At 40.9% G+C, this 27,552-nt stretch overlaps 1 protein-coding gene across 1 annotated transcript in view; it reads left to right on the top strand.

The window, feature by feature from the left end:
- Positions 1-210: 210 nt before the first annotated feature.
- The window catches only part of cables2b (Cdk5 and Abl enzyme substrate 2b), a 42,754-nt gene continuing 15,412 nt past the window's right edge, over positions 211-27,552 (top strand). The window contains exons 1-5 of the mRNA XM_047371746.1: positions 211-1,143; positions 19,189-19,284; positions 24,191-24,268; positions 25,593-25,701; positions 25,814-25,982. Of these exons, the coding sequence (XP_047227702.1) occupies positions 560-1,143; positions 19,189-19,284; positions 24,191-24,268; positions 25,593-25,701; positions 25,814-25,982 (1,036 nt within the window). The 5' untranslated portion in view covers positions 211-559. The remainder of the gene's footprint in view (positions 1,144-19,188; positions 19,285-24,190; positions 24,269-25,592; positions 25,702-25,813; positions 25,983-27,552) is intronic.

Raw genomic sequence — 27,552 nt, forward strand, 5'->3', positions numbered from 1 at the left:
ATGCACAAGTGAATTAAGCTGTTGCTAGGGGCCCCCAGACCAGCTGAAGGCCCCAAAGAGCAGTTGACTTCTTACGTGGACTATAAATGAAAAAATCTGATTTGATGTAATTAGCCTACTTTAAATTTGCTCTGAATGTTTAATTTAACTTTTTGTTATTGTCAAGAAGTAATTTTAAAATTAATGATTTGCTTTGAAAAATAATCGACATACAGTTTATAATGTATTCATATTTTATACTTTCAATATTTGTAAGTTTTGTGGTTCACAAATGTGACTAAATTATAACCATTTAATCCAGAGCCGACTCTGAGTTGAAAATGACTGTTGGCACTATTAATTAGTTGGGTAATATTCTCCACTGATCCCTTTGTTTACTTAGTCATATCCGTTATGTTTACAACGTGCTCTGGCTCCATACGTCATTACGCATTCGGTTTCTGACCAATCAACGCGCAGGAAGGGGTACAACGGTCTGGCGCCGGGTAAAAAGGATTTGACAGTTGCGAGTCTTGAACCGATCCCCGCACTTCGCTTCCTCAGGGTTGCTGGAGGAGCCATGGCGGCTGCTGCCTTCGGACAGCACAGCGCTGTGATAGGAAGCGCAGTCAGCGGTAAGAAGACGCCCACTTACCGGGAATACAACAAGAGGAACCGGGAGAACTCCCGCCGAAGACAAGCCGCTCTTTTGTTCCTGACCAACATCTCCCTCGACGGTCGGCCAGTCCAGAGCAATTCAGCAGAGAATGGAAGGAACAAAGAACCCGAGTTTGGTGAAGCGAACCCCGGCTCTGCAGCAGCGGCAGATCTGTGTGCGGATCCCGCTCACATAAACAGCTACGGGACATTTAACAGCCTGTCGGCGTCAGTAAGTTGTGGGGTCGTTTCTCCCGGATCGAAGGCAGGGCTCACCGTACCGCCAATCCTGGTCCTTCCGTCCGACACCGGGTTCAACGATGTGGGGAGCACGGAGGTGCTGCTGGGATGCTGCCGAGGCTCGTTCCCTCCACCGGGAGACGGTAACCTGCTCTCCCCGTCCGCTTCCAACACCAGCCTGCTGCCGTCTCCGCTGGGACCGCGGAAGTCCTCCACGCTGCTGTCCGTCCAGAGCTGTAACTCGGTGTCTTCCGAACCTCGGCACAGGTAAGCGAAACGGTTCTGCATTTTTTTTTTTTTGTTGTGAATAAATTCAGCGAAGGACAGACTCTGGTATCGGTAGCGATTTAAACCCAAACCATAAAGCTTGTAGACGGGTTGATGGGCTCTATAACACAGATCCTGGATGGGTTCTGCGGGACCTTCGTTTGGGAATGTTTCTTGTTGTAACCTGCCTCTTTTCTTTTCCCCCTCAGTCTGTCAAACATTGTGAAATCCAGGGAAAATGAGCTGTGTAGAAACTCTTTGAGTAATTTGCTTATAACATTTTAACGCATTCTATATATAAGAGTTTAAAAATGCAAAGCTAGCAAATAATCCACATATTGGTTTATTTCCTCGGCTTTGTTGTCCTTACAGTCTTATCTAAAACATTCAGCAACTTTTTTTTTCTGGTGTTACAGCTACAAACTGTGCTGGATAGACCAGTCAAACTAGACCATAGTAGTAAGCTGGAAGAAAATATAAATGTGAGAAGTTTATCCAGCAGCACCAACACAATATTTTCTAGAACCACCTTCTGCTGCAATTACAGCTTTAAGTCTCTGGAGCCTGGAATCTTTGCCCCAGTGTGCTTTGAAAAAATATCCCTCGATTAGTCAGATTGGATGAAGTCTTGCCACAGATTCTCAATTGGATTTAGGTCCATTGAAGCTCGGGCTTTATATTTAGAGCTGGCTTTGCTGAAAGGTGAAGGTCCGCTCCAGGTTCAAATCTTTGTCAGCCTGTATTCAGGTCCCTCCGTTTTTTCAACAACCCGGACCGGTTTCCCCGTCTCTGTTGAACAAAAACATCCTCCTCAGCATGATGCTGCCACCACCGTGTTTCACGGTGGGGGTGATGTGCAGTGTTAGTTTTCCACCACATATATCTTTTATCCATGTAGGGCAAAAAGCTCAACATTGTTTGCTGTGTCTCCTTCCTGGCTTTCGGCAAGCTGCAAATGGGACTGCTAATGGCTTTTAATCTAAAATGGCTTTTTTTCTTACCGCTGTCCATCAATGCCAGATTTGTGGAGTACATATTTAACAGTTGTCTCGTCAATAAATTATGCCACCTGAACTGTGGATCTCTGCAGCTCCTCTCAGGTCACCATAGGCCTCTTTGATTACTGCTGTAGTTGCCCGGCTCTTCAGTTTAGGTGGACCACCATATCTTGGTAGGTCCGCAGTTGAGTCACAGTCCTTCCATATGTTGAAAGGTTGGGACATTGTTTTAGAACCTAACCCTGCTTTAAACCTCTTTACAACTCTGTCCCTGACCTGTCTGCTATGTTCCTTGGTCTTCATGTTGCTGTTTGTTCACTAATGTTCTCTAACAAACCTCTGAGGTCATAAACAGAACAGCTACATTTGTGCTGAGAGTAAATTTCCCACAGGTGCACTCTATTTACTTGTCAGGTGAGATTTTATTTAGGCGTAACTGAATAATGGGTGGTAGATAAATATAAACTTTGCAAACATGGATTATTTTGATTCGACAATTATAAACTACTTTGTGTTGCTCTATCACAGAAAATCCATATAAAATACGTTGAAGTTCTTGGTTGTAATTTGTCATTTGCTGAAACCAGGAACAGCTGTAGAAGCGAGCTACTGGTTGGGTTTAGTAGACGGGAAGTGTAACCAGGAACGGTTAAAAGCCACTAACAGATGGCATGAAGTCAAACTGTTTGCTGTGGTAAATATCTCGTAGTCAGTGACGCTCAGGTGTCTTTAGTGTGCGCCGTGTCATGTAGAGTAGCGAATGCACCCAGTACCACGTCCAGTACCTCAGGGTATGTTTGGGTTTCACAGCCATGGAAATGTGCTGGACGAAAAGAAACCGATTTTGTCAAAAACTCTAAAGAGTTCCATTGCCCTAAACTGTAACAACACACTTGGCTAGATACCGTAGTGATTTTACCAACTTACTGCTGTAGGTATTGGCGTAGAAACGCTCCTAACAGTCACACAGTATCACTACCCTAAGGAGGAGCAGAAAGTGAGTCTTTTCTGTTAGTTATAAATCTTTGATCTGATTCCCACCAACAGTCCAGCTGGTTGCTTTAAAAGTGAACAAGTTGGAGAGATGCTGCAGCTCCCGAGGGGATGAATGTTGTGCCCACTGTGCTGGCTCCTTGCTGGGACCCAATTTTAAATGCGCTTATCTCCTCACCTCCGCAGTTTATCTGCATGCTTCCCGGATGAAGTCGGCCACCATCAGATAGAGGTATCGGTCCTGCTCTGTTTTGCATCGGTCTGCAGAGTGAAGCTGTGTGTGAAACCAGCTGGCTCGACACTTTATTACCCTGCTGACTGAACACACACTCTCTGACACGTGTAGCTGATGAACTCACACTCTTGCATACAACCAGTGGGACTGCTGGTGTGGACGTACTGTTTAGATTCAGGGCTTGATATCTACATGTGCTGGTTTGTAGTCATGTCACGGGTTAGCATGTAGCGGACGTTAAAGCTCAGGTTAGGGTTTGATTCACTTAAATAAATGTTAGAATTGACTTTCCTGCATTTCCTGCTCAGTTTATTGCATTAATAAACGGCTTGATAAATTATTAGGTGTATTATTAGGTTTTTTTTCCCTCTTAAGTGTATGTCTATGTGCTGTGATCATATGAAACAAAGTAAATATGTGCTAACAGTTTAAAACTATAATCAGCGCCTTGGTAAATCAGGACATTATACATCTGCCATTTGATATCAAGCCAAACCCAATAAATATTCAGGTTTTGAGTTCAATTGCAAACATTTCTTAATGCACCGATCACAGTTTTAGGGCTGATCCCTGCGCTCTGCGAAAGAAAAGAGTTGTAAAATAATGTTTTACTGATATTTCTAAAAGGAGGACAAAGTTGCCATAGGGGTAACACTTTGAGACGTCTTAAACATTTTATATTAGCTGTTGGCGTTGCCATCTGTAGATAGCGGTTGTATATATTCCCTATAGAGAGAACGTATACCTTTGAGATATCCACACAATGGCCAGCATTTGAAAGACCAGCATGGCCCATAACAGACAGAGGTTAGAAGCTCAAAAGGATTAAAAGCAGCTTTGCTTTAGTATATTTATGCTTATAGGTATCTGCTGATGGTTCACACATCTTCTACGATGGAGCGACTTGAATGTTGTCGTTGAAAAGCTAGTTTCCTTTTCTTTTTCCTCTGACTTCACTGTTAAACACCTCGGATACTGAACATCATTTTCATTTCTTCTTCCTGCAGTGACAGTTTCAGATGCGAAGTGTGTTGTTGTTAGCGCAACCTGTTGGTGTGTAGGTACGGTGCGCTCACTGATTGGGAAACAAGGATCTAATTATTTAGTTTGCAACCAGCAGGGCTTCAGGCAGGGCCCGTCGAATGGAAAATCGTCCGGTTCCAGTCTCCATTTGCTTTCTCGGTGCACCTCTGTCTCGGTGCCTTGTTCAGTTCGTTTCACATAAAATCACTGAGCTTCAACATTAATGAAAACTCCGTTGGGATTTAAAAGAGAAGAGCTTCGCGATACAACAAATCACACTTGTCATTGGGATATCAGTGTTTGCTTCGCTGCATTAAAAAACACTGTGTGAGTGCAATATTTGTTTGGCTAATATATTTCCAGTGCTGTGCAGTAATTCTCTGCATGCATGTGATATATGAACAGAGGCCAAACCTGATAACGTATTTTAGTGACTGAGATAATTAAACTTCTGAGGACGGTTGGAGACATTATTATGGAAAACAAAGAGGGGGCTGAATAAAATGTGCAATATTGTCATGCCTGCTAAAGAGTGTTTAAAAACTTTACATTCTGTTTTAAAACAGGGTTTAGAGATTTTCCTGGAGATAAGTCATCTAGGTAGTAAAACAAATAGAGATTTCTGTAGAGGCCTCTGTAAACATCACTCATAATAAATCATGTTTAGCGCTACAGTTGTTTGACACTCAGGTGACGATGAGTAAAACACCTGTCTGGCAGTTGAAAACTCGGACCAGAGAGTTATTTTATGTTTGGTTTAATTCTCCCTGAAAAACCTCAGAGGTTTTGCAGAAGTTCTGTTGTAATTAGCTCCCTTGGAATAATCTGCCCTCCAGCGTTGTTCAGTTTTTCCTGCCATCTGATTCAGAAAGCTTTATAGATAAGACTCTACTTAGGGTGTCCGGTCATGTTCTCAGTAACAACTGTGTGCTAAATTTGCAGAATTATTCTAACTCAGGGTGCAACGTGGACAGCGACTCTGTGTCCCCATGATGCACTTTGTTCTTTTTCTTTCACTATGAAATGTTTAGTTGACCAGATGAACGATTGTTCTCATGTACAAACAGAAAAAGGCATAAAGACGAGCATGTCTTTGCATTGTGTGCATATTTCACTGTAAACAGTGTGCATATTATCTCAGCTGACTTTAAAAACAGTTTTTCCAATAAACGTGAAGCAACAAATCTTTGACAAGGAGCACAGCATTTGTCTGCTCTAATGTTAAGATGTTTAAAAGTAACAGAAAGTGGAAATATAGATACATCCTAAAAATTAGAATATTGTGAAAAGGTTTAAAATTCTTTTTCACTCATTTCAGAAGGTGAAACCTGTGTATTATATTCAGAGAAAGTTGAGTGGAAGGTAGAAGTGTGGTGGTAAAAGGTGCACCAGCAACAGGGAATAACTGCAGCGTGAGAAGATTCACAAGGAGTCCACTGAGGCTGGAGTCAGCGCATCAAGAGTCACTAGGCACAGACGAATAAGCGTCTTACCCGGGCTGAGGACACAAACTGGACTGTTACTCAGTGGTCCAAAGTCCTCTTTTCAGATAAAAATAAGTTCACATTTCGTTTTGGTCCCAGACTCTGGAAAAAGAGTGAAGAGGCACAGAATCCATGATGAGGTCCAGTGTGAAGTTTCCTCTGTCAGTGAAACCAGCCATGTCACCTGCAGGTTCTGGTCCACTGGGTTTTCTGAAGTCCACAGTGAATACAGTTATCTACCAGGAAATCTAAGAGCACTTCATGATTTCATCCATGGAGAAGCTTCCTAGAGATGCTGATTTCATTTTCCAGCAGAACCTGGTACCGGCCCACACTGTCAAAGGTACCAACAGCTGGTTCAATGACCATGATGTTACTGTGCTTGACTGGTCAGCAAACTGGGCTGACATGAACCCCATAGAGAACTATGGAGTACTGTCAAGAGGAAGATGAGCGACACCAGAACCAATGACCTGAAGGCTACTATTAATGCATACTGGGCCTTCTGAACACCTCAGCAGAACCGCAAGCTGATCCCCTCCATGCCATGCTGCATTGATGCAGCAATTCAAGACAAAGGAGCCCCAACCAAGTATTGAGTTTAAAGAAATGAACAATCTTTTCAGAAGCCTGACATTTCTGTTTAAAATATAATTTTTATTGATCTTATGTGATATTCATATTTTCTAGGACACTGAATTTTAGGTTGTCATTGTCTATAAGCCATAATCATCATAATTACAAAAAAATAAAGGCTTGAAATATTTACTGTATGTGTAATGAATCTAAATATTTTATGAACTTCTCTGAAATAAGTGACAATAATATTGACATTTTGCCCCATATTCCACCTGTGTAACTGTTGTGCTTCTTCTTGCGTACAGCTTTTTATAATTAGCTGTTCCAATGCTTTGAAATCTCTCCGTGATCCAGAAATAACCCTAATATCAGCGCTGATCGTTGGCTGGTTCAGCCGAGGAGAGGAGGTGTGATCTGCTAGGAAGGTTGGAAGGGCTCAGACTAGGAACACACAGAACCTGAGGTAATTGTGAGTTCTTAAGGGACAAATTTCAGGATTTTTCCAGCTTTTCCTTTTCAATTGGGTTTGAACGTATAGTTCATTATAATTTTATTTATTTTATGTCTGAATTTGAAAGTTATTAATGAAAAAAATGGAGTAAAAGAAAGCAAAAACAAGCTGGCTAAGAAAGCAACTAGAAGTTGCTGAATAGTGATAACGATCTGTACAGAACAGCAAAGTTGGCTTTCGGTTCAGAACACAATGGTACCAAACTCTCCTCCTGGAATGTGAGTTCATAAAGTGAAGATTTATTTGAGAATTTATCCAGTTAGGAGGAGGACATGATGAGAGACGTTGCAACGGACTGGTGCTCCAACCCAGGGACATGAAAGCACTATGTGGAGAGAATCGTCTGCATCTTCGTCTCTACTGGGGTGACAGAAGACATGGTTTCTTCTCCGTTCTGACCAGCATTATTATTCAGATGCCTTTTCAACCAAACATTACTTTTTAGTATTATTTATTAGCGAGCTATCTGGTCGTTGAGTAAACTGGTGAAGGGAAGCAGCCTAAAGTCTCACTTTCCTGCCTATTACCAGTCCATGTTTTACATCTTTAACTGCGCCGCAGAAACGTGACGGTCACAGTGTTATTCTGCAGTTTGTCGTGCGCGTAGAAGTCCATCTGCTTTTAGCTTTTCCTGAACATGTGGTTTGGTTAATAAAAACACACCAGTTTGATGCTAGGTAAATCGGCTTTGGAAGGGAAGTCATGAACCAATGTAAAGTCTGTCATTCATTTGGCTCCGACACAAAAAATTATTCTTGCAGCTTGTTGTTGTGGCTAAACATGCAGCAGGAAAGTTTGAAGAGAACGTTTTATTTGACAAAGCAATCTGCAAACATCAGGGACATTTTGGGCCTCTATGAAGCCACTGCAGTGCAATGCATTTTCTTAGCTGAGTGAAAAACTTTATGTTTTAAAACAACAGGCACAGTCACTTCGATGGCCTAACTGCTGACTGTATTGACCTATATGTTGTCACTGTTTCCTCAACTGTGTCGCGTTCTCGTCTCTCGGCTCTTCCCCTGAAGCCAAGTTTCCCTTGTTCAATAATCCTGGGCTGAGAAGTGTTTTCTACGGATGGGCTGGTTTCAATAGATGAGGAGAATTTTAATTTCTTAACCTTTTGTGTGTTCACTCTCGCCCACCTTGGAGAAAAGCTCACCATATCCTATCCTGTTTTGCCAGTAAGCGTCCAACATGCTTTTCATTCTTGTGAAAAAGTTGTTTTGTTGTCAAGAAAACAATAATTGTTCTGTTTTCAGCAGACAGTGGCTCTGCTGTTCCAGACAACACATTATTAGAGCCCCGAATGCTCTTTTTGTGTCACAAATGTCTTAAAAGAACTTCTCTGCTTTCAATAAGCAATAGATTCAACGGATGAACTGCAATTTAGTTTGTGTTTCATACTTAAAAACCTTTAGGTCCTCTGGCTCTGAAATGTAATGGCATTTGCCCTTTTTAATAACTTGTGACATGGATGCTGGACAGTGATGACGTCTAGTCAGGCCCAAATGGTTCAGTGGGTCGGTGAGGTAAACCCAACTCTGCACTGATGAAACAGACTTGTTCCTCCATGAAGCTGATGATTTCATGGTTCCCCTGAGGACTCTGACCTGATTGGATAATATGTAAAGTTGCATTGCGAGGAGGCTGTTGTGTAGTAAATATCTACCACCCCTAAAGGGAAATAAAAAGAGGAAGCACTGTGGAAGTTTAACTCTGTGAGAACCTGAACAGTATAGCATTTCATTCCCACACGTCTCTGTTGGCCTAATTATATAATATTAATCAGATAAATACTAATAATCAGATGGTTTAATTTAATGACTTTTGCATCATGTATAGTATGGCTATTAGTGGAAGAAAATAGTGGGACTCCACTTGATTTATAATAACTTGGAAGCATTGTGAAATGGAAATGTTGTGATTAATATGCAGCTGTTTTTCCAGGCATTAAATCATCTCATTTCTATTGTTTAGCAAATTGGCAACATTGAGCTTTTGACTAGGTTCAAATTTTGACGTTGAAATGAACTTGAATTAATTAAAACCTGAGGATGTTCATTCTTGAGATATTTAAACGTCCTGATATATCTTGCCTAGAGGAAGTCGACCTCCTGATGCAACCATCCGGCTGTAGTCAGCATGACTTTGTTTGGCTGAATCAGAGGTGAAGGTGCCTGTACCACTTTAAAACAGCTTTTTGGGTGCATAGAAAATTAAAAAACTGTGACAAAGCAACACACGACAAGAATTTCGCCACTTTTAAGTTTGCATCTGATTTGCTGTCTCATACCATCTTTAGTTCATAATCTAGAATATTTGTCAGACATAAATTTATGTTTTCTGCTGCTAAGATTCATAAAACATTTTGTGATTTTGATTATGAAAACATGTTTTTCTGGAGGAATCTAGACTCCTACTAGATTCCTATTACTACTCACTCATTTTATAGATTTGTGGCAGTATTAGATCAACTATTTTGCTTTTATTAACACATTTGCTGTAACTTTGTAACAGAATAATTTTGAAACCGATATTTTTAACCTAATAGTCCTAAATGAGTGTGTTCATTACTAAAGTGCAGAGCACCGCACAGTCCCCTGTGGTGGACAATTAAATGTCTCTGTGAATTAATGGGTTGTGGCTGCACCTAACTCCTTACTTTAGACGAGGTAACTACTGGTCAGGTTCTCTAATTGACTGGCTACAAACAAGATATTTTGTCCTCTAATATATCAGTTGCTGCATCAGTCAACGTGTAGGTATACATACCAAAGGTGACTTATTGTGTGGGTGTTCATTTAGCTAAATTTGTTGTCTGTAGCAGTGAACTTATCAGATTCAGCACTGGGCGGGTCAGTCAGACACGCATTCACTAGAAGCACACATGTTTACTCTGTTCGTAAGGTAAAAGTAGAGCAGCTGGAAACCGATTGACATCACCTGGACGTCTTTCTGTGTGTTCCTGTTTGAAAACAGCCAAGCGTCTTTCCCCTGCATGCACACACAAGCACAGACATGCTTACTTTCCACAACCTTCATTGCTTTTCTACGCAGCATTCGCTCTCTGTGATGACAATACAGGTACTGGTGACACCAGCTATGTTTTCTGCGGAAGCTGCTTATATAAAAAAAATAAGCATGCTGGTAGACGGCCACATAAATGCCTGGCTTGCATAAAGATTAATGGTGACGATATGTCATCACTGACTGGCGCATGTCCTTCTATATTTGTCAATATGATGCTGAGTTCCAGTCTGGTTTGCGGTTTATATTAAAAGACCCGCTTCTTCTCAGCTTCTGATTGGCACAGACCTCCATGTGGGTGCTGGAAACTGGAGGTAGATATGAAAACTAAAAGTGTGGGTGGAAAAGTTCAAATGTTTCTCAAGTGTTCCACCATGAACAGGAATAGCCCTAATTTCTGTGGGAAACTTCATGTTAGCATTCATTTTTAGATATTTATTCAAGTCCCGTTTAGATCATTATACTGTAATAAAATTGGAATAAACCACAGGTTTCCCATTGCAGCTCACTTTGTCCTTTTCATTCATCCATCATCTTCCCCAAGATGGGTTCATTGAGAAGACAGGCCCAGGAAGCTAAACCCAGACATCCCTGTCCACAGCAATTCTCTCCAGCTCATTTTGATGGATCCCAAAGCATTCCCAGGCAGGAAGGGAAATAAACTTCCTCTGGTAATTTTTATTCGACCCAATCATCTCTTTCCAAAGGGAGGCGCCCAGGAGACATCCTGACCACATACCCACCACAGCCGGCCCTTTTCGATGCAAAACAGAAGCAGCTCTGTCCTCCCCTCAGATAAAGGAGCTCTTCTTTTTATTGCCGAGCCTGGCAGCTCTATGTAGAAAGCCCATTTCAGCCACTTGAATCCAAAATCTGGTTCTATTAATCATGATCCATGTCTCTCATGACCATAGGTGAACGTCAGAACGTGTAACAGACCAGTTAGTCAAGAGTTTCAATCTTTGGCTCAGCATTTTCTTCAATGTGGCAATAACCAAAGGAGTACTTCTGTTACAGCAGACAAGGTCCGGATCCGTCTATCCATGTCTCACTCCATGTCTCACTCCATCTTATAACCTGGAAACAAGACAGCAACTTACTTAAGCTCCTTTGATGAAGCTAAGTCTCATCCCAGTCCATCCCCACTCAGCTGTGAAATTCTCCAAGCTCACGCTTAATGCCCTGGCTTAAAGATGCCAACAAAACTGAATCATCTGCAAAAAGCTTAGATGAGATCATGTTGCTGTCAAACCAGACACCCTCCCATCCTTCCACTAATGGTAAATATACTCTGTTTTTGATGCATGACACCAACTCAAACATGGTTATTGAACTGAAAACGGCACATGTAGTGTGATGTTGTTTTGATTGTGTGTCAGTATAAATGGCCCTGTGAATGTTCGTTCCAGTGTAAAACAGCTCCTCTGTAGGTCACACGGGAGACTTGAAGGAAAAACGAGTCGTTGGAGCATGGAAATAGAAAGTAAGCAGTTTGTCCAGGAAGGAAAAGGGAAAGATGACGGCACATTTAGATACATTAGTGCATCTTTATTGGAGAAAACCTGATTTTGAAACAAATATCAATATGTTAAGAGTTAGTTCCTTTGACATAATGGGTAATCTGTGCTTGCAGAGACAGATTAACATTTCCAGGTCTGTGTGTGTTGATTTAAGCCAGTGTGCAGCATTGGTTTGCCTCTGATCAGTGGATTCTGTTCAGTATGTGAGGACGGAGTAGGCTACCAGCACATCAGAAAGCAGCAGCAGCACATTTTTTTAATCCTCATGAACAAATTTTAACGCAGCAAGAGCGATCAGCAGCAGGTCGGATCGGAGTGATTTCTCTCTGTCATCAGAAGGCTGCTTGAGTTTGGCATCATCTTTGGGGCTCAGTTTTATATTTGGACTTAATTTTTTAGCTCCACTCCAGGCTGATGGCCCCATTTCCATTGAAGAACATCTGTTTAATGGTGTCTCTTTGGCAGTTTTTAGATGGCAGCTATAAAAACCGATGTTCTAAAAATAGGTTAGGGCTGTCACAAATGAAAAGAATAATCATGGCATCAAAGCAGATATTTTTACAAAAAAAATAAAAGGGGAAGGCAACAGAAAGCAGAGAATAGCTGAACATAAGACAATTACAGCTTTTTTACAGTTAAATGCTCACAGCACAAAGATCTGAATTCAAGTACTTCGCTTAGAAATTAAGCTATAATTTAAAGTTCTTGCAAGAATTTAAATTAATAGATCATCTAATTTTTCCCAAACTTTATTAAGAACTTACACTGAGCAGACTTTAACACAGGTGTTAAAACTCAGAAAAAGGAAAAGCACAAACCACACTGGCTAAAAATATACAACACATTTTTAGATCACTTCAAAGAATCACATAGTTTCATTTCAAGCTTTACAGCCATAAATATACCAGATATTATTAGTAATATCCACTGAACATGCCTCAAACTGAGCAAAATAACTCGGTGGCCCAGTCCAATTCATCATCGCAGAACTACAAACATGACCGCAGTATGTTATCATATGGTTTATATTTAGCTAAACCCGTAATTATTCATACCCCTTTAGATTTAACATTATTGTCATTCAACCGATGACATTAAATTAAAATCAAAATCAGAATCAGCTTTATTGCCAAGTTTGTACAGACAAACAAGTAATTTGACTCCAATACATTTTGCTCTCAATAATAAAGAATATCTTTTTTTAATGTACATATAAACACAATTGACTTTACAATAGAAGATAATGTGAGATCAGTTCAAGTATGTTTGGTGTTGTTCTGGAGCTCTGGCTGTCAGGCGTTCATCAAAGAAACAGTCTGGGGGAAGAAACTGTCTCTGTGGCGGCTGGTTTTAGCAGACAGCGCTCTGCAGCGCCACCTGAAGGTAGAAGCCTAAACAGTTTATGTGCAGGGTGTGTGGGGTCTGCAGAGATTTTAGCTGCCCTTTTCATGACCCTTGACCTGTATAAGTCCTGGATAGAGGGAAGGTCAGCTGTGATGATTCTCTCTGCAGACCTGATTGTTCGTTGCAGTCTGGACCGACTGTCCTGTTTGGTGGTCTGCCAAACCACACTGAGATGGAGGAAGACAGGACAAACTGAATGATGGCAGTGGAGAAGATGACCAGCAGCTTCTGTGGAAGGTTGAACTTCTTGAGTTGCCTCAGGAAGTCTCTGCTGGGCCTTCTTCCAAACAGTGTCTATGTGTGAAGACCAGCTCAGGTTTTGAGAAACTGTGGTTCCCAGGAACCCGAAGTGGCCCACAGCAGACACGGTATTGTTGAGGATGGTGAGGGGGGGTATGTGGGAGTGGTTTTCTCCAAAAGTCTGCCATCATTTCCACAGTCTTGAGGGGGCTAGTTCCAGGTGGTTCTGACCACACCAGTGTACCAGCCGATCCACCTCCTGTCTGTATGCAGACTCATCATTGTCCTGGATCAGTCCAATAACAGTGGTGTCATCTGCAAACTTCAGCAGTCTCACAGATGGGTCCGCTGAGGTGCAGTCATTTTTGTTGAAGGAGAAGAGGAGAGAGGAGAGAACACACCACTGCAGGGGGGGCGCCGGTGCTGATGGTTCTTGAGGAGGCGAAGATGCTCCCCTGCCTCACCAGCTGCCTGAGATGAGAAGTGAACCAAGATCTGTGCAGAAGATCTTAGTCTGCACACACATGTCCTCATAAAACCTGATGTATGATGTCACCAATTCAGTGAGTTGGTTTAAATCAGTGGCAGAAGTTTTAAAAACAGTCTGAGCAAGTCAGGCCTGTAACATCTGCTTTGACTTATCAGTTCAATTCTTAACAGTCTGAACCACAGGTTTGGAAGCTTTTAATTTCTGCCTGTATGTTGGGATGAGGTGGACCAGAGAATGGTCAGAAAGTCCCAAAGCAATATCTGAAATGTTTTACATGTCACTAAAAACTGTTCTCTCCTTTCAAATTTGAATTTAAAATTCCAGATACATTTCATCAGCATCTTTATTTAAGTCCTCTCCTCTCCTCTCCTCTCCTCTCCTCTCCTCTCCTCTCCTCTCCTCTCCTCTCCTCTCCTCTCCTCTCCTCTCCTCTCCTCTCCTCTCCTCTCCTCTCCTCTCTCCTATACTATAATGTTCTACCAACCCTTCAGCTAAGCCATACATACCTTTATTATTTATTTAAGGCCCATCTGGATTTGCACATATGTTCTCTTTTGATATAACCCGTCAGTTATTCTGTTCGTAACATGTTTTCTATGAGTTGAGGTTAATTGGGTGTGGATTGAGCTCATAGAAGGGGTTTGGACCTCTTCATAAATTTTGGATTTTCCTTGAAACATCTTATATTTTAAGGACTAACGTTTGAGGTCTGAGCTCGGATCTGGTCTGTCCCACACAGGGCGGCCTGTCTCCGAAAGAGCTTCTAATCCTTATCAATGGAAGATTGTGCAGAGATCATCATCATCTTTGTACAATAAAGGTCACTTCCTGTCAGGATGTTGGTCAACGTGGAGTCTCAAAGTTCTTCATGTGAACCATAGTCACCATTATCATGTTGAGCACCATGGGAGTTTTTTTACTGGGTTTTTCCATTCCCACACAAGAGGAAGTTTCCACAACATCCCAGAGACACGAGGCTGGCTGGTTCTCAGGGAACTGGTCAGACTGTTATGATAATGAGTCTGATCCATAGCCCCGATACTGGGACAGATTTAGAATGACTGGGAGAGGACTGGTATCTGTCTGCAGATATTTCTGAGGTTCAGGATGGCGAGCCGTGCTGTTCACATCCACAGTGAAGCATTTGCTGTGATAACCCCACAGTCTAAGTGTTACTCACAGCCCTGCAGAGGAGCTTGATAGGAATTGTGTTTGCAGATTGTAAGAACCCAACTGGTTCTTACATCGTAATTGTTGTTTGTGGCTGCCAGCAGCAAGTTCAATGCTGTCATTACTCTGGCTATAAATAACACTGGCCCCTCTTCAGCTATTTTGTGAAAGTGACGGGTATTTTATTGGGCACCAGCTAAAATATGTTGACTGGATAAACTGTCAGACGTGTTTAAAGTGAAATTAACTCTCAGACTTGGACAGTCTGTGAGATAATGTCTGTAATGATGTTATGATGATCATCATAATCATCATAATCATTGATTAGGAGCAGAAGCCTCTGATGTCCTAACGTTCCCACACAACGGAAACATCCAACAGCCTTCCGGGATTTTTTTTTCCTGATGGTTCCCATGAACATGGAATGCTGAGAATATTGTAGTGCTGAAGTTAGACATTTTAAAAATGGACTGTTTTGGTAGAATAATGCTGAAACAAAACAGCGTAAATATGTTTACTTATGTTCATTTATACCGTGTGGAGTCCAATGCAGGGTGTAAACACTGGAGCTTTCATACAACTAATGTTTAAGACTCAGTAAACAAGGGAAAAACAAGAATCTGACAGAAAAGCCTCGTCTGTAAAAGACATAACCAAACATGCTAAATGGGAGGCTGAGGGTGCCGCATGGCTGGATTAAACAGGACATCCTCAGTGCAGCGGTCTGGGGTTTGATTCCCTCCCTGAGCCATTTACTGCATGTCCTCCCTTATTTTCCGGCTGCTAAACTAAGATCCAATTAATGCACAATCCTTACATAATAAAGTTTAACAGGCTGCTATGTTCAGTGTTCAGGTACATTCTGAGGGAAGCATTGTGATACGGTAAAATCTCTGTCCTAGTACTGTTTGATTTGATAAGGCTGCTTATCAAACAGGATCCAAGGACGAGGGAACTACTTCCGTTCCCTCGTCCTTGGATCCTGTTTGCATTCACCTAGACTATGAGCAACCAGACCTGTGTCTCCCTTTGCTGTTCCCTTTTTATATTAGGTACTCAAAATTAACACAGCTTTTCCTGTCCATCTATTCATTTTGTATTTATACAAACTACAAATGTATCTATAAATTGCCATACAGCTCTAGAGAAATCTAGACTTTTGACATGATTATTTTTGATATTTTGACATTTTTTAAGAATGCTAGTATTTAAAAAATGAACTATTTTTACTACAGCTTCAAGGTCAATAGTCTGGAAGTCATTGAACATTTAGTGTGATGGTTTAGTTCTGAGGTTAGTGATTTGATTTTGACCTGTGGTTTATATTATTTACGAAAGCTTGAAAGTGTATGTGTGCTTAGTTATGGACCAGTATAAGACTCTCATGGTGGAGACCATTTCACAGTATCTACACACAAATCTGAAACAGAAAGTATACCACAAAGGAATCTCTTTGATCCTTGTTTTGTTTTATTGCTGCCTGCATCATACCAACAGTGGGTCTCTGGACGGCATTACCTTACTTATAGTGATCATTTGCTCTCCTTTTTATTTGTGTTTTGCAAAAGAAAATGAGTCCAAACAGCTGAATTTCTACACAAAAATTTGAAAGCTGACCGTCAGTGTGCAGCACCAGGTGGGGGAGGGGCAGCGCTCCGATACCCTATGCTCCACATTGCTAGAGAAAATATTGGTCAGTACCTTCTATTACATCTCATCTCTTACATCTCATTAAAAGGATTTTAAACCGTACTGTGTGGTGGCACATTTTAGGAGATTTTAAACGTAAAAAAATTTTTTAAGCTTTGGTTCAGGCATGAGCTATAAAGGTGACACAACCAAACCACAGAAATGCTCTAAAAATAAGGGTAAAAACTAGTCAGTCATCATTTTAACAGTAATGTGTGGCTATTAGCTCCCCTGACCTAGAAATATCAGCAACAACCATAAAAAAAAACACATCATAAAGGCTGTAAAGCTAAGACATGACTTGACATCAGTTCCTTATAAAATAATTGAATAAAATATGACGCCATTAATTCAAAACTATTGGCTGCTTTTTCAGTGAGACACAGTTTCCACCTAATTCTTCCTGACGGAGATAGGTGTGCGCTTTAATATCATCTCTGCAAGGTGGAGTGACCAGCAGAGGGTAAATCATCACATTAAAGTCTTAGAGTGTGTGATGAGAAACATCTTAGTGCCCAGATGTTCCGGCTGAAAAACAGACACTCCCAGAAAACATGTTTTAGTGAGTCAGGCAATGAGCAGCAGTGATAACAGTGATTTAAAGCCCATGTGCTGTGGAATCAGCAGGTCCGTCCCAGAAAAACAGCAACAGATGCTCTGCGTGTGTGTGTGTGTGTGTGTGTGTGTGTGTGTGTGTGTGTGTGTGCATATTCACAGTTGTGTAACCATTGTGCTTCATTCCAGGGGCTTGTGGTTTTAAATCTGCTCTAGCTCTGTGGGTCTGTTTGTGTTTGTAAAATGTTTGATTTAAAATAAGTTGAGTCATGTTTTTTGTTCTCCGTGCCAACCGTAATTGACATAATGAGATATATATAGTATGAGTACAGGTCAACGGTGCTTTAGGTTCAGTATTGATCAGTTGAAGGAGTCTGTTTTATAAAATCAGTGTCTGGATAACTAGTAGCACAGTAGCCCTACATGTTTAATGTGTTTTATCAAAGAGCGCTGATTTGAAAAGGATCCCTTCCCATCTTCAGGACTCCCTTAATTCTTTGTGGCATAAATTCAACAAGGTTTTAAACATTCCTCAGAGATCTGGGTCCATGTTGACATGATGACATCGGTTCATGCCTGAACCTTTGGTTCAAGGCAGAGTGGATCAGTACTTTTCATGTTGTTTATCCGAACATCTGAACATTGCAGCTGAGATCATGACTCATCAGACCAGGAAATGTTTTACTTTTCTTTCTCATAGAAAGTAGTCCGGGATCAGTTCTTCTGTGTTTTTTTTGTGTCTCTGCTCTGTTCTCTCAAACCCCCAGTCGGTCGTGGCGGATGTCCACTCACACTGAGCATGGCTCTGGTTCTGCTGGAGGTTTCTTCCTGTTAAAAGGAAGTTTTATTTACCACAACATGCATACATGCTACATGCATGCTCAGTATGAGAGATTGCTGCGAAGTCAATGCAAGCAACTGTCCACTGTCTCTACATGCTCATCTTGGAGGAATGAATGCTGTGAAAGTCACTGACTGGATGCAATCTGCTGGGTTTCCTTAGAAAAACTTTTTAACTAATTTGAATATTAAACTGAATCTGACTGCACTGTTTGATAGTTAGGATCATTTGGAATGTATGAACCTGACTTGAAATCTGTATGATTTGATTGAAAAGACTTTGTAAAGGGCATCAGTTAATGTGTTGTGTGTGTTGTGAGGTGCTATATATGGCGGTCGTTTTTAACATATAGGTATGAGTCCCACAAGTAACACCGAGGCGATATTAATAACGAAGGGGAGGGTGTTGGCTATTTGGTATTTATTTTGGATTGTGATAGTGATGCAAGGCAGGATTGTGGGTGTTTAACTGAAGCAGAGATCCAATGTTAGCAGTGTGGTCATTTTTTCCCCCGGTGCCTAAAGTGTAGGGCAAAAAATATAATATCGTTTATCAGCCATAAAAGCAATATTAATATAGCAATATTAATATTGGATATTGATATCATCCTTACTAGTTACTGATGAAAATAGTTGTTTAATGTGAAGGTTCTTTTATAATTTGACATGCATTACATTTACCTAGGCAGGTAATCAACGTAAAGTTTTCAATCATCCAACGTCGCCACTAAATGACCATCAGAGGAGAAGATCCGTGCAGATATGAAAACGTGTTCAGCTTAATGCTCTATGGTAAAAAATGTTTGGCGATGCGTTCACATGAGCGTTGTTTTCGCCAGTGTGTTGTTGAGCTGTGGAATAGAAAGGTTCCACGTGTCGTCTGACATCTTGCATGCTTGATGCGCACAAGTGCAGGTGTCATGTGGGCGAGACAAACTAATGCTGATGTCAGCGTTATGTAAGAGCTGTGATGTCATCGCGCTGAGCTCCTTGGCCTGCTTTCATGGTGAGGTCTGTCGTTTTTAAATCCATAAGGTCGACCCAGCAACACAACCTGACCTTCACACACACACACACACACACAAGCTCCGTTTTGCATCACAGTATCTTAAAGTCAATATTTACTGCAGTCTAATTACTTTAAATATAATTTATTCATAGTATAATAAGAGTATTATAGTGCTAAGAATACTTAGCTGTGTTGCATTGAACACAGGTTGTATTTAAGGAGGATTTTTACCTGTAAAATCCCCTTGTTAATACTTGTTTTTGTGTTTCTGTCTACAGAACTCGTAACCTCTCTGGTGGTTCTCCAAGACCTCGCCAAACTAAGAAGATCCACTTCATTAAAAACATGAAACAGTACGACACCAGAGGCAGCAGGTGGGACACAAGAACAGAAACAAATTATTGTTTTGCACCATCAACGTTTGATTTTGGGAGCCCCCGTGCATCATCATCGTGCTGATGATGTGTGTGTCTGCATGTTTCTCCTTGTGCAACATAAAGTTTGAAGTTTAAATATAGCCTACATTGTTCCAGTGCTGCAGCCAAGTCTCTGCATCCAGGTGTAGCAGCATGTTGAGCCTTCCTGTTCACACTGTTTGAAGTTCCTGAAGGTCAGGTCAGCTGGTTTGCACTCCAGCTCTGTAAATATCTGTGCAGCTCAAACCAAAGTGACATGAAGGCTGCAACAAACACCAGTAGGAAGCATTTTAGCCTTTTATCCAGTTACATGTTTTTGTGCATGCACCAGTGTTATTGTCAGGAGTAATCACTCACTTTGACTCCAAAAACAATTCTGTTGAAACTGCAGAAATCCACATCTGCTCTGGGACCTCTGGGACCTTTTTTGAACCCTGCTGAGTTCCACATTCCCAGCAGTAAGCGACCGTTGTCCAGTGTCGGTGGACTGACACGGGCTTCAGTCAGGAGACACTTGGAGAGCCGATGCAGCTGAAACCTGTGCAGCATTAATCGACACATCCAGATACAAGCTTTAAATAAAAATGTGGGGGACTGTGGCAGAACAATGAGAACCAGTTGTCTCTGAGTCCATCAGAAATAATGTCCTAATGTGTGTTTTCCTCAAAGAGTAACTGTACTCAAACAAATATAGGATTTTTCAATAATTTTCACTGACATAGAGAAGCAGGAGGAAACCACACTACTGTCACCACTAGAGAAGCTTGGACAGTCTCATTCTGAAGTGTTCACTTGCTGCTCTGCTGTTTTCTATTCTCGTCCTTTCAGCAGAGGGTATGAATTAAACCTGCAGATCAAGGGCCTGAGGACAGTTTATTAGTGTGAGAGGTGATTGTTGTAAAAACGGGTCCAGCTCAGAGCATTGAGAGGTGTTTGTAGTTTAGCCAAGTCCGTGTGTTGTCTGAGAGGTGAAACAGTCATATGAGAAGAAGAGGAAAACTTCAAATTGTTCTCTCAGAAGTTTCTATTTAAGCCGGGTTCCATGCTGGATCACTGCAGATTTTAATTGAGTGTTAAGATTTAGTTTTTTAGTTGTTGAATGTAGTACAAGTACCACAACAAAGGACAACACGTGAAAACAGGTGAATCAGAGGCATTAGAAGATGGGTACACTGGTCATAAAGGGATGAACATAGTAATACTCTGGTGACATTAAAATAATTCTCAGTAGGTACGAGGTGGCCCAACGTGTGCAAGAAAACATCGTATCAGAATTTAACTTGAATATTTTCTCTTTTCTTCTTAACTGAGGGTACAAAACTTCTTAAAATAAATGAATCTTTATCCCAAATGTTTTTGAAGGAAAAAGGACATTCATAATACAACATGCCACAATGACCAACAATGGATGAAAAACTTTTTAACTTTTACAAAATTCCTGCACCTCTGGCCTGTTTTGTGAGTCAAGTTGCACTTTGATTGCAGCCTCTGTTGGTTTGTGGCGGAAGGATCTTGTTTGCTCCAGTTCTACCTGACTGATAAATGGAAAACACCCTTAGATGTTGGGCTTTTCCTTGACCTTTTGTGAGTATTGATCACTGAATGTTTGAATGGACGAGGGCTTCCTTTGTCTCAAATGTTCATCCAGACCAAACTCAGCAGAATGTTGGGCTGGAATGATTGTAATTAATTAATTTTAGTGTGTCAGCCAGAAAATACTTTCATTAAATCTTAATTTTTGCTGCCGTTTCATTTTTTCAGTCAAATTTGTTCAACTTAAGTACCAGTACTGTAGCTGCATGTCAGCTTGTTTTAGAGATAACATAAACCAACATTTATCTGTCTAACTGATAGTTCTGGATCATGTGTTTTCTTATTAGTTTTTATACTACTTGGAAAGTTATCTAGACCAGTCCAGAAAAACATAAAAAAAATACATTTTAGTGTTTTTTACCTTTTTTCAGATACTCGTTTGTATTTTATTCCCTTTAGATCAGCAGACGTTAGCTACAGATGACCAGTTGAGATCTCACTGGGACCATATTGTTTGTTCTGATGGTGGTTATGGAAAAATGCCCCTGAGTGCTATGAAACGTGTGTTAATAACTGGATGGACCTGGGGTCTCCCCAGCTGAGTTCTGTGTTCGGCAGCTGTGTTGTGATGGGGCTGCTGTTTCCTCTTAGCTCCCTGGTGACTTCCTGGTCTTGACATTCCCACTGATCATCAGGAGCAAGCAGGGTGGTGGAGGTCTCCTTTGAGCAGGAAAAAAAGATCTAAAATCAAATGCATCTTGAATTGTTGTTTATTTTTATTGAATCTCTCATCCATTAAGCCAATGCCAGCGTTAATCTCATAAAGCCATACATGTCCTATTAGCCAAGGTTTCTCTTAAACCTCTGATTAATTTGTGAATATTGTTAAATCCAGTTTATGTAACCGCTTCAACAGATTTGCTGCTCTCTCTGCCAGCTTTCTGATTACCTTCAGAGCTGATTTGGCTGACTTTTAGATTAGCATCTGCTTTGCTTTATCAGTTTTAAAACTGGCTGGATATAGTTTCATGGACAGACTCAGTGCTCAGGGCCTTGCGTCACTGCTGCGTTTCGACACTGGCCTCCATTTCAGGGAAACACAAGGTCAGTAAATATGAACATAATGAGTATGAATATGTGCATGTTTTCACACACTTGTCTTAATTGTGAGCCTCAGTGCTGCAGTGTAAACATGTTTCTCCAGAACTATCCTCCTCAGGGGTTTGACCTCTGGAGGACCAGGTTTAAAAACACATTCACTCAGGCAATTTGGCTCCACACAAAACAGGGAAGAGATGTCATTGTTAAGGTGTCAGATGTAAAGATGGAAGAAAAGCAGCTTTCTTCTAAAAAAAAAAGTTAAATAAATAGATTTTTAAGGCTTTTTCTTAAAATCGTAACCGTGATTGTCATGGATTTCCTTTTATTCCCAAACATTTTGGTCCGGTAGCTTTGCATATATAGTTTTGCTGTTGGTTCCTCTGTGAACATCTTTAGTGTAATCTCTGCCAACTCAAATCTGCTCCTAGAACATCTCTTTCAGCTGCATCCATATGTATTGCAGACCTTCAGAACACTTTTCTTTTTGGTCCCGGTTAAAGAGGTTCTGAGCATGTGCAGAAGTTCTCAGGTGGGATGGTGGTGGTTCATAATTTGTCGTGCTCAGTGAAGGCCCCATATCCATTACTCCAAGTAAATTATTGTACATTTTTGGCATTGTGGATTCATGTGCATGAAGAAAGATCTCATCAAAGAAGCTGCAATGAACAATTCAACACAAAAAAGGTGCAATGCTTATGCTTATTGCACATAAATCTATGTGGTCTGCACTCCTGCTGAATAAGAGTCCCTGTTAGGAAGAAGCATGTACACCTATAGGCTGCACATATAGGCTGGTTGCTGGGAGACCGAAAGATGTGAGGTTTTTCAGGCTGCTGTTCTAATGCTAAATGTATTTTTGACGCAAAGAAGACCTCGTATCGTATTTAACAATCAGGACAAGTTGGGGGAGAGAAAAATATGATAATAGGGTTAATCTTTTTTCTAATTATATAAGAATTGGAGCTCAGTTTCTAAAAAAAACAACAACAAAAAACTACAGCCTTTAGCAAATTATTGTAATCAGCTCAAAGTGATTAATAAAAAACAGATTTTGTATTCATGAATTTGTCTGATTGCAATCTCTGGCATATGTACAAAGGAGCGCAGCACCAATTAAAATGGCGGCACACAAGCACAGGCAGCATGATCTGCGGTGCGTTGACTTGCACTCTCTCTCTGACCGTTTGTCCTCCTCAGTAAAGCTGAAACTGCTGGTGGAGTTGCAGAAACTCCCCATATTTATTCATAAAGTCAGCAGATTGTGAGGAAACATGTTGGCGCATATCTGCTACCATGGCTTTAACACTGTGGTAAGATTCCAAGGAAGTAACAGTGAAACTCTTATGTGCCGAGCACTTGGGGTACGGTAGGATCATACTGGCTTTCACTATGAAACTTTCCAGTGATTCAGTGAGTTTCTGATGCTTTTAGAGAGAGACTAATCCATTGTGACGGGTGCCCAAAGAGCTATTAAGCATACTGGGTAGAAGTGAGTACAAACTGAAATGTAATAAAAAATATATATAATTTGAAAAGAGATTTACTGTAAAATATTGGTGTGGAATAAAAAAAAGAAAACGCACACTAATGAAGCAGGTATAACACAATCAGACCTAAAGGATTCCCCCTTTGTTTGGCATAAAAATATTAAAATGATCAGAGGTGACAGGATTGACCAGTGATCAAATCAAGGTATTAAAGGTCTTCAACATTCTCCTAAAGAGCTATTATTAGGTAAATTCAGCAGTAATAGCTTTTTAATTAATAGTTAGTTGTATTAGCCAGTAATGACTATTGGATTGTATTTGGAACTTCAGGGACATGACTTATGTTGTTTATAAGTTGCCATGTTTCTTTTAAATACTGTATTGCACATTTCCCTCTTGGTTTGGTTTCACAAAGTGGTGAAAATCAACCAAGAAGTTCTGAAGTCAAATGAGCTATCTGAATTGACCATGTATGTAAATATGTCCAGGAAGTGAATGAAATACATGAATGATATTTCTGTTTTCTGCTTCATGGTGTTTGCTGAGTGCATCTTATCCCAACTGTTTGGAGTCACAGCTCTGCTTCAGAGTTGATTGTGTGTTTGTGTTTTTGTGAGATAACGACGGCTGCTGCTCCCCCTCGCCGTGGCCCAGCTGAGCCCCGCTGCTGCTTTATAAACGGGAACCAAGCGGACAGATGTTAACACGTCGCAGTCACTGATGTGTGTTTGCTTGTGTTTCAGGATCGTGCTCATCTGTGCAAAGAGGTCTCTGTGCGCTGCTTTCTCTGTCCTGCCATACGGGGAGAGCTTTTACCTCAGGTAACCAACACATCCACATTTAGTTTAATGTCAACAGAATGAAAAACTGGGAGAGTGTTTTAAGAAGAGAAAGAAAGCGGACCACTGGAGGAGATGAACTGGAGGCTATCATTTCCTACTTCAAGACAAAAGGAAATGAGAGAGGAAGCAGTTTGGAGGGCTGACATGAAGAAAGAAAGTCTTTGGAGGATCTTCCCACAAGCCTTCTGAGTTAACCTTGGATCTCACTAATGATGGACTCAAACACGCTGATGTAATCACACATAAACATCCTCAAAGATACCACTTAGTTTTTACACAGATGCCCACGGGCTGAGATACAAATGCAGAGGAGCTGTTATGTACACTTCTACTAATCTGCATGTTTCTTCATACTCATTGTTTCAGGTTGATATCTTCTGCACGCACACCATCACGTCACTCGCAGCCTATGCATGCTTGTTCCACCACAACAGGAAGAAAACCTGATAATTGTCATAACCTCACCACTGCACACACACACACACACTTATGCATACATGGAAATGGTTTGAGCGCACACACAGTGGTTGAGGCAGATGTTTCAGCCGCAGAGGAAGTCAGCTCAGACCTCACATTTTATCAAGTAGCTGCCGCTGTAATCTGGAACTGAAAATATTCAGCAGTGTGGTCACTGTGACCTTTCAGGCAATGACGTGTCCCACTAATGTTTTTAGATGCACTAAGATATAAAAGATATGTGTAAACCAGAGCTTAAAAACTTTAACTATAATGCAATTTTTTGCATCTCTCAGCTTGTTCTCTGAAATCTTACAGTCAGACTTTATTTTTTACAGTTCTTGCAAAAGTATTCATATTTTTTACTTTTTCACTTTTATTAGCAACAACCTTCAGTATTTTACTGGACGTTTATGTGGTAAACCAACACAAAGACACGTAATTGCAGAGTGCAACAATAATCACTTACATAATAAAAATCTGAAAGGAGTGCTATAGATTTGTGTTTTGCCACTTAAGTCAACGTTCTACGTTGTAGAACTTTCCTTTGCAGCAATAAAGCTGCTATTCTTTGGAGGCATGTCTCTAACAGCTTTGCACGTCTAGAGACTAAAATAGTCGCCTGTTGGTCTCTGCAGAGTAGCTCAAGCTCAGTCAGATTGGGTGGATAGAGTCTATGAACATCAACCCTCACGTCTAGAGAAGTCTAGATGTTTATGTCTGGACTTTGAATGAAATTTGGAAATTTGAGTCTGGAAACGTGGAATTTTGTTTGAAAAATGTTCAGGAAGCTTGTTGTTATGCTCTCAGCTACATTTGTTTCAGTGACCGACTTTTTTGTCTTTAGTGATCCCACATTGAACCACCCCAGGAGGAGACACTCGTCTGGGAACATTTCCGCCACCCTGGAGATGCTGCCGGGGCTTGAGGGCTTCCAGCTGGACTCTTACGGGAGGGTAGGTGTCCCCAGTCATTGACCCACACAGAACACTGCCTTTTTAATGGCCTAAAGTCATCTGTGTTCAGATCCATTTATCTACTGCTTTCGTCACTCCTTGCTCTTGTCAGTCGGTGTCGTACGCCCAGTTCCTGTATCCCACTAATGCTCTTGTGAGACAGAAGCCATCATCGACCAGCAACCTGACACTGCAGATCCCCATGTCCAGGAGCACACACAGCATTCCTGGCAGGAGTTACCCCCCCAGCCGTCTTAGCAGCACAGTGGGACTGGATCTGGGTAACCAATACACAAACACCAACTGTCTGTGCAAACAAACGATATCAGAAGAAGATGTATTTGTTTTATCTGCAGAGAAAATGGAATATGATTAAAACTGTTGGACAGAAATAAGAGCACCAGTAAACTCATACCTTTGACTTTCAGAATGTGAAATGTGATGATGCAGACCTATTTTTGCATATCAAGTTTCAACTTATTGCAGAAAAAGTCAGCACTTCATAACACCAGTGAGGTTTTTCAGATGTTATTTTTATCTCTGATTTTAACAGGTTTTAAAGTGTCTAAATATATGGTGTATTTGATTGGTTTTAATGTTCTTCACACATGTTCAATTTGGGTTAGGTGGTGGTAGCTTCTTCTCCTCAGTCTTGCCATTGGAATGTGTGCAGAATGTGGTTTCTATTGTCTCTGGGAAAATGCACGGGCCCTGCAAAGGATTCGGCCTTATGGGCAGCTTATGTTGCTCTAAAATCTCTGTGTACATTTCTGCATTAATGATGCCACCACAGAAGTGGAGATGAGCTTTTCCAAAGGCACTGATGCAACACCATCGTAGAAGCTGACTGCAGGGAAAACAAATCTGACCACAGTCCATGTTTTCAACCCAGATATTTCTAAACGTCATAGGAAATCAATCCTGCTGATCCACCAGATTAGTACAGGCTTTATGCAGAAGAACAGTTGAAGTGACATTGTGTCTGTTTTTGTTTCCTAATGACACATTTACCCATCTGGCTCAAGAGTTCATAATTTATATTATACTAGTTTAGAGTTAATTTATTATGTTCTGCACTCTAGTGGGAAAAATGTTTTCTCCTTTTTTTAATGAAGTTGTTGAATCTCGGGCCATAGCTGCTCCTCAGAGTTTCAGCTTTTTATGTTTACTGTTTTTGTACCAAATCATGTTTGCTGCTAATATTACCTGAGTCTTTTGCCTTTTTGATACCCCTCTAAGCCCCTACCAGTTTGTGAACTGTGTTGCTGAAAAAGCACCGTGCCAGTCACAAGTGTCTCACTTTTGTATTTCAGGTAATTAAGCAGATTTTAATATTAGACAAAGATAAACTTAAATAAATACAAAAAAACGTTTAAGAGGGCTTTAACTGGAGGTTGGACATTACCCTTTAGGATAGAGCAGGATTTGTGGTTCCATCAATTATGGCAAGTCGTCAAGATCCTGTGCAGCAAAGCCACGCCATCACACTGCCACCATTATGTTTGACTGTCAGCCTGAGGTACTTTTTCTGAAATGTTGTTAGTTTTAAATCCAATGTAATGGGAAGACCACCTTCCAAAAACTTTGACATTTGTTACGTCAGTCCACAGAGCATTTTCCAAAGGTCTTGGGGGATCATCAAGATGATTTTTGGCAAATATGAGATGGGCCTTTGTGTGTTTTTGGTCAGCAGTGTTTTTCTTTCCTTGGATCTCGCATGCGGATGCCATTTCCACCCATACTCCTTATTGTTGAATCATGAACAATGACCTTTTCTGAGACAAGTGAGGCCTGCAGAGCTTTAGATGTCGTTCTGAGTTCTTTTGTGACCTCTTAGATGAGACATAAGTT

The sequence above is a fragment of the Girardinichthys multiradiatus genome, chromosome 1, assembly GCF_021462225.1.
Source record: "Girardinichthys multiradiatus isolate DD_20200921_A chromosome 1, DD_fGirMul_XY1, whole genome shotgun sequence".
In the NCBI taxonomy this organism is placed as follows: Eukaryota; Metazoa; Chordata; class Actinopteri; order Cyprinodontiformes; family Goodeidae; genus Girardinichthys; species Girardinichthys multiradiatus.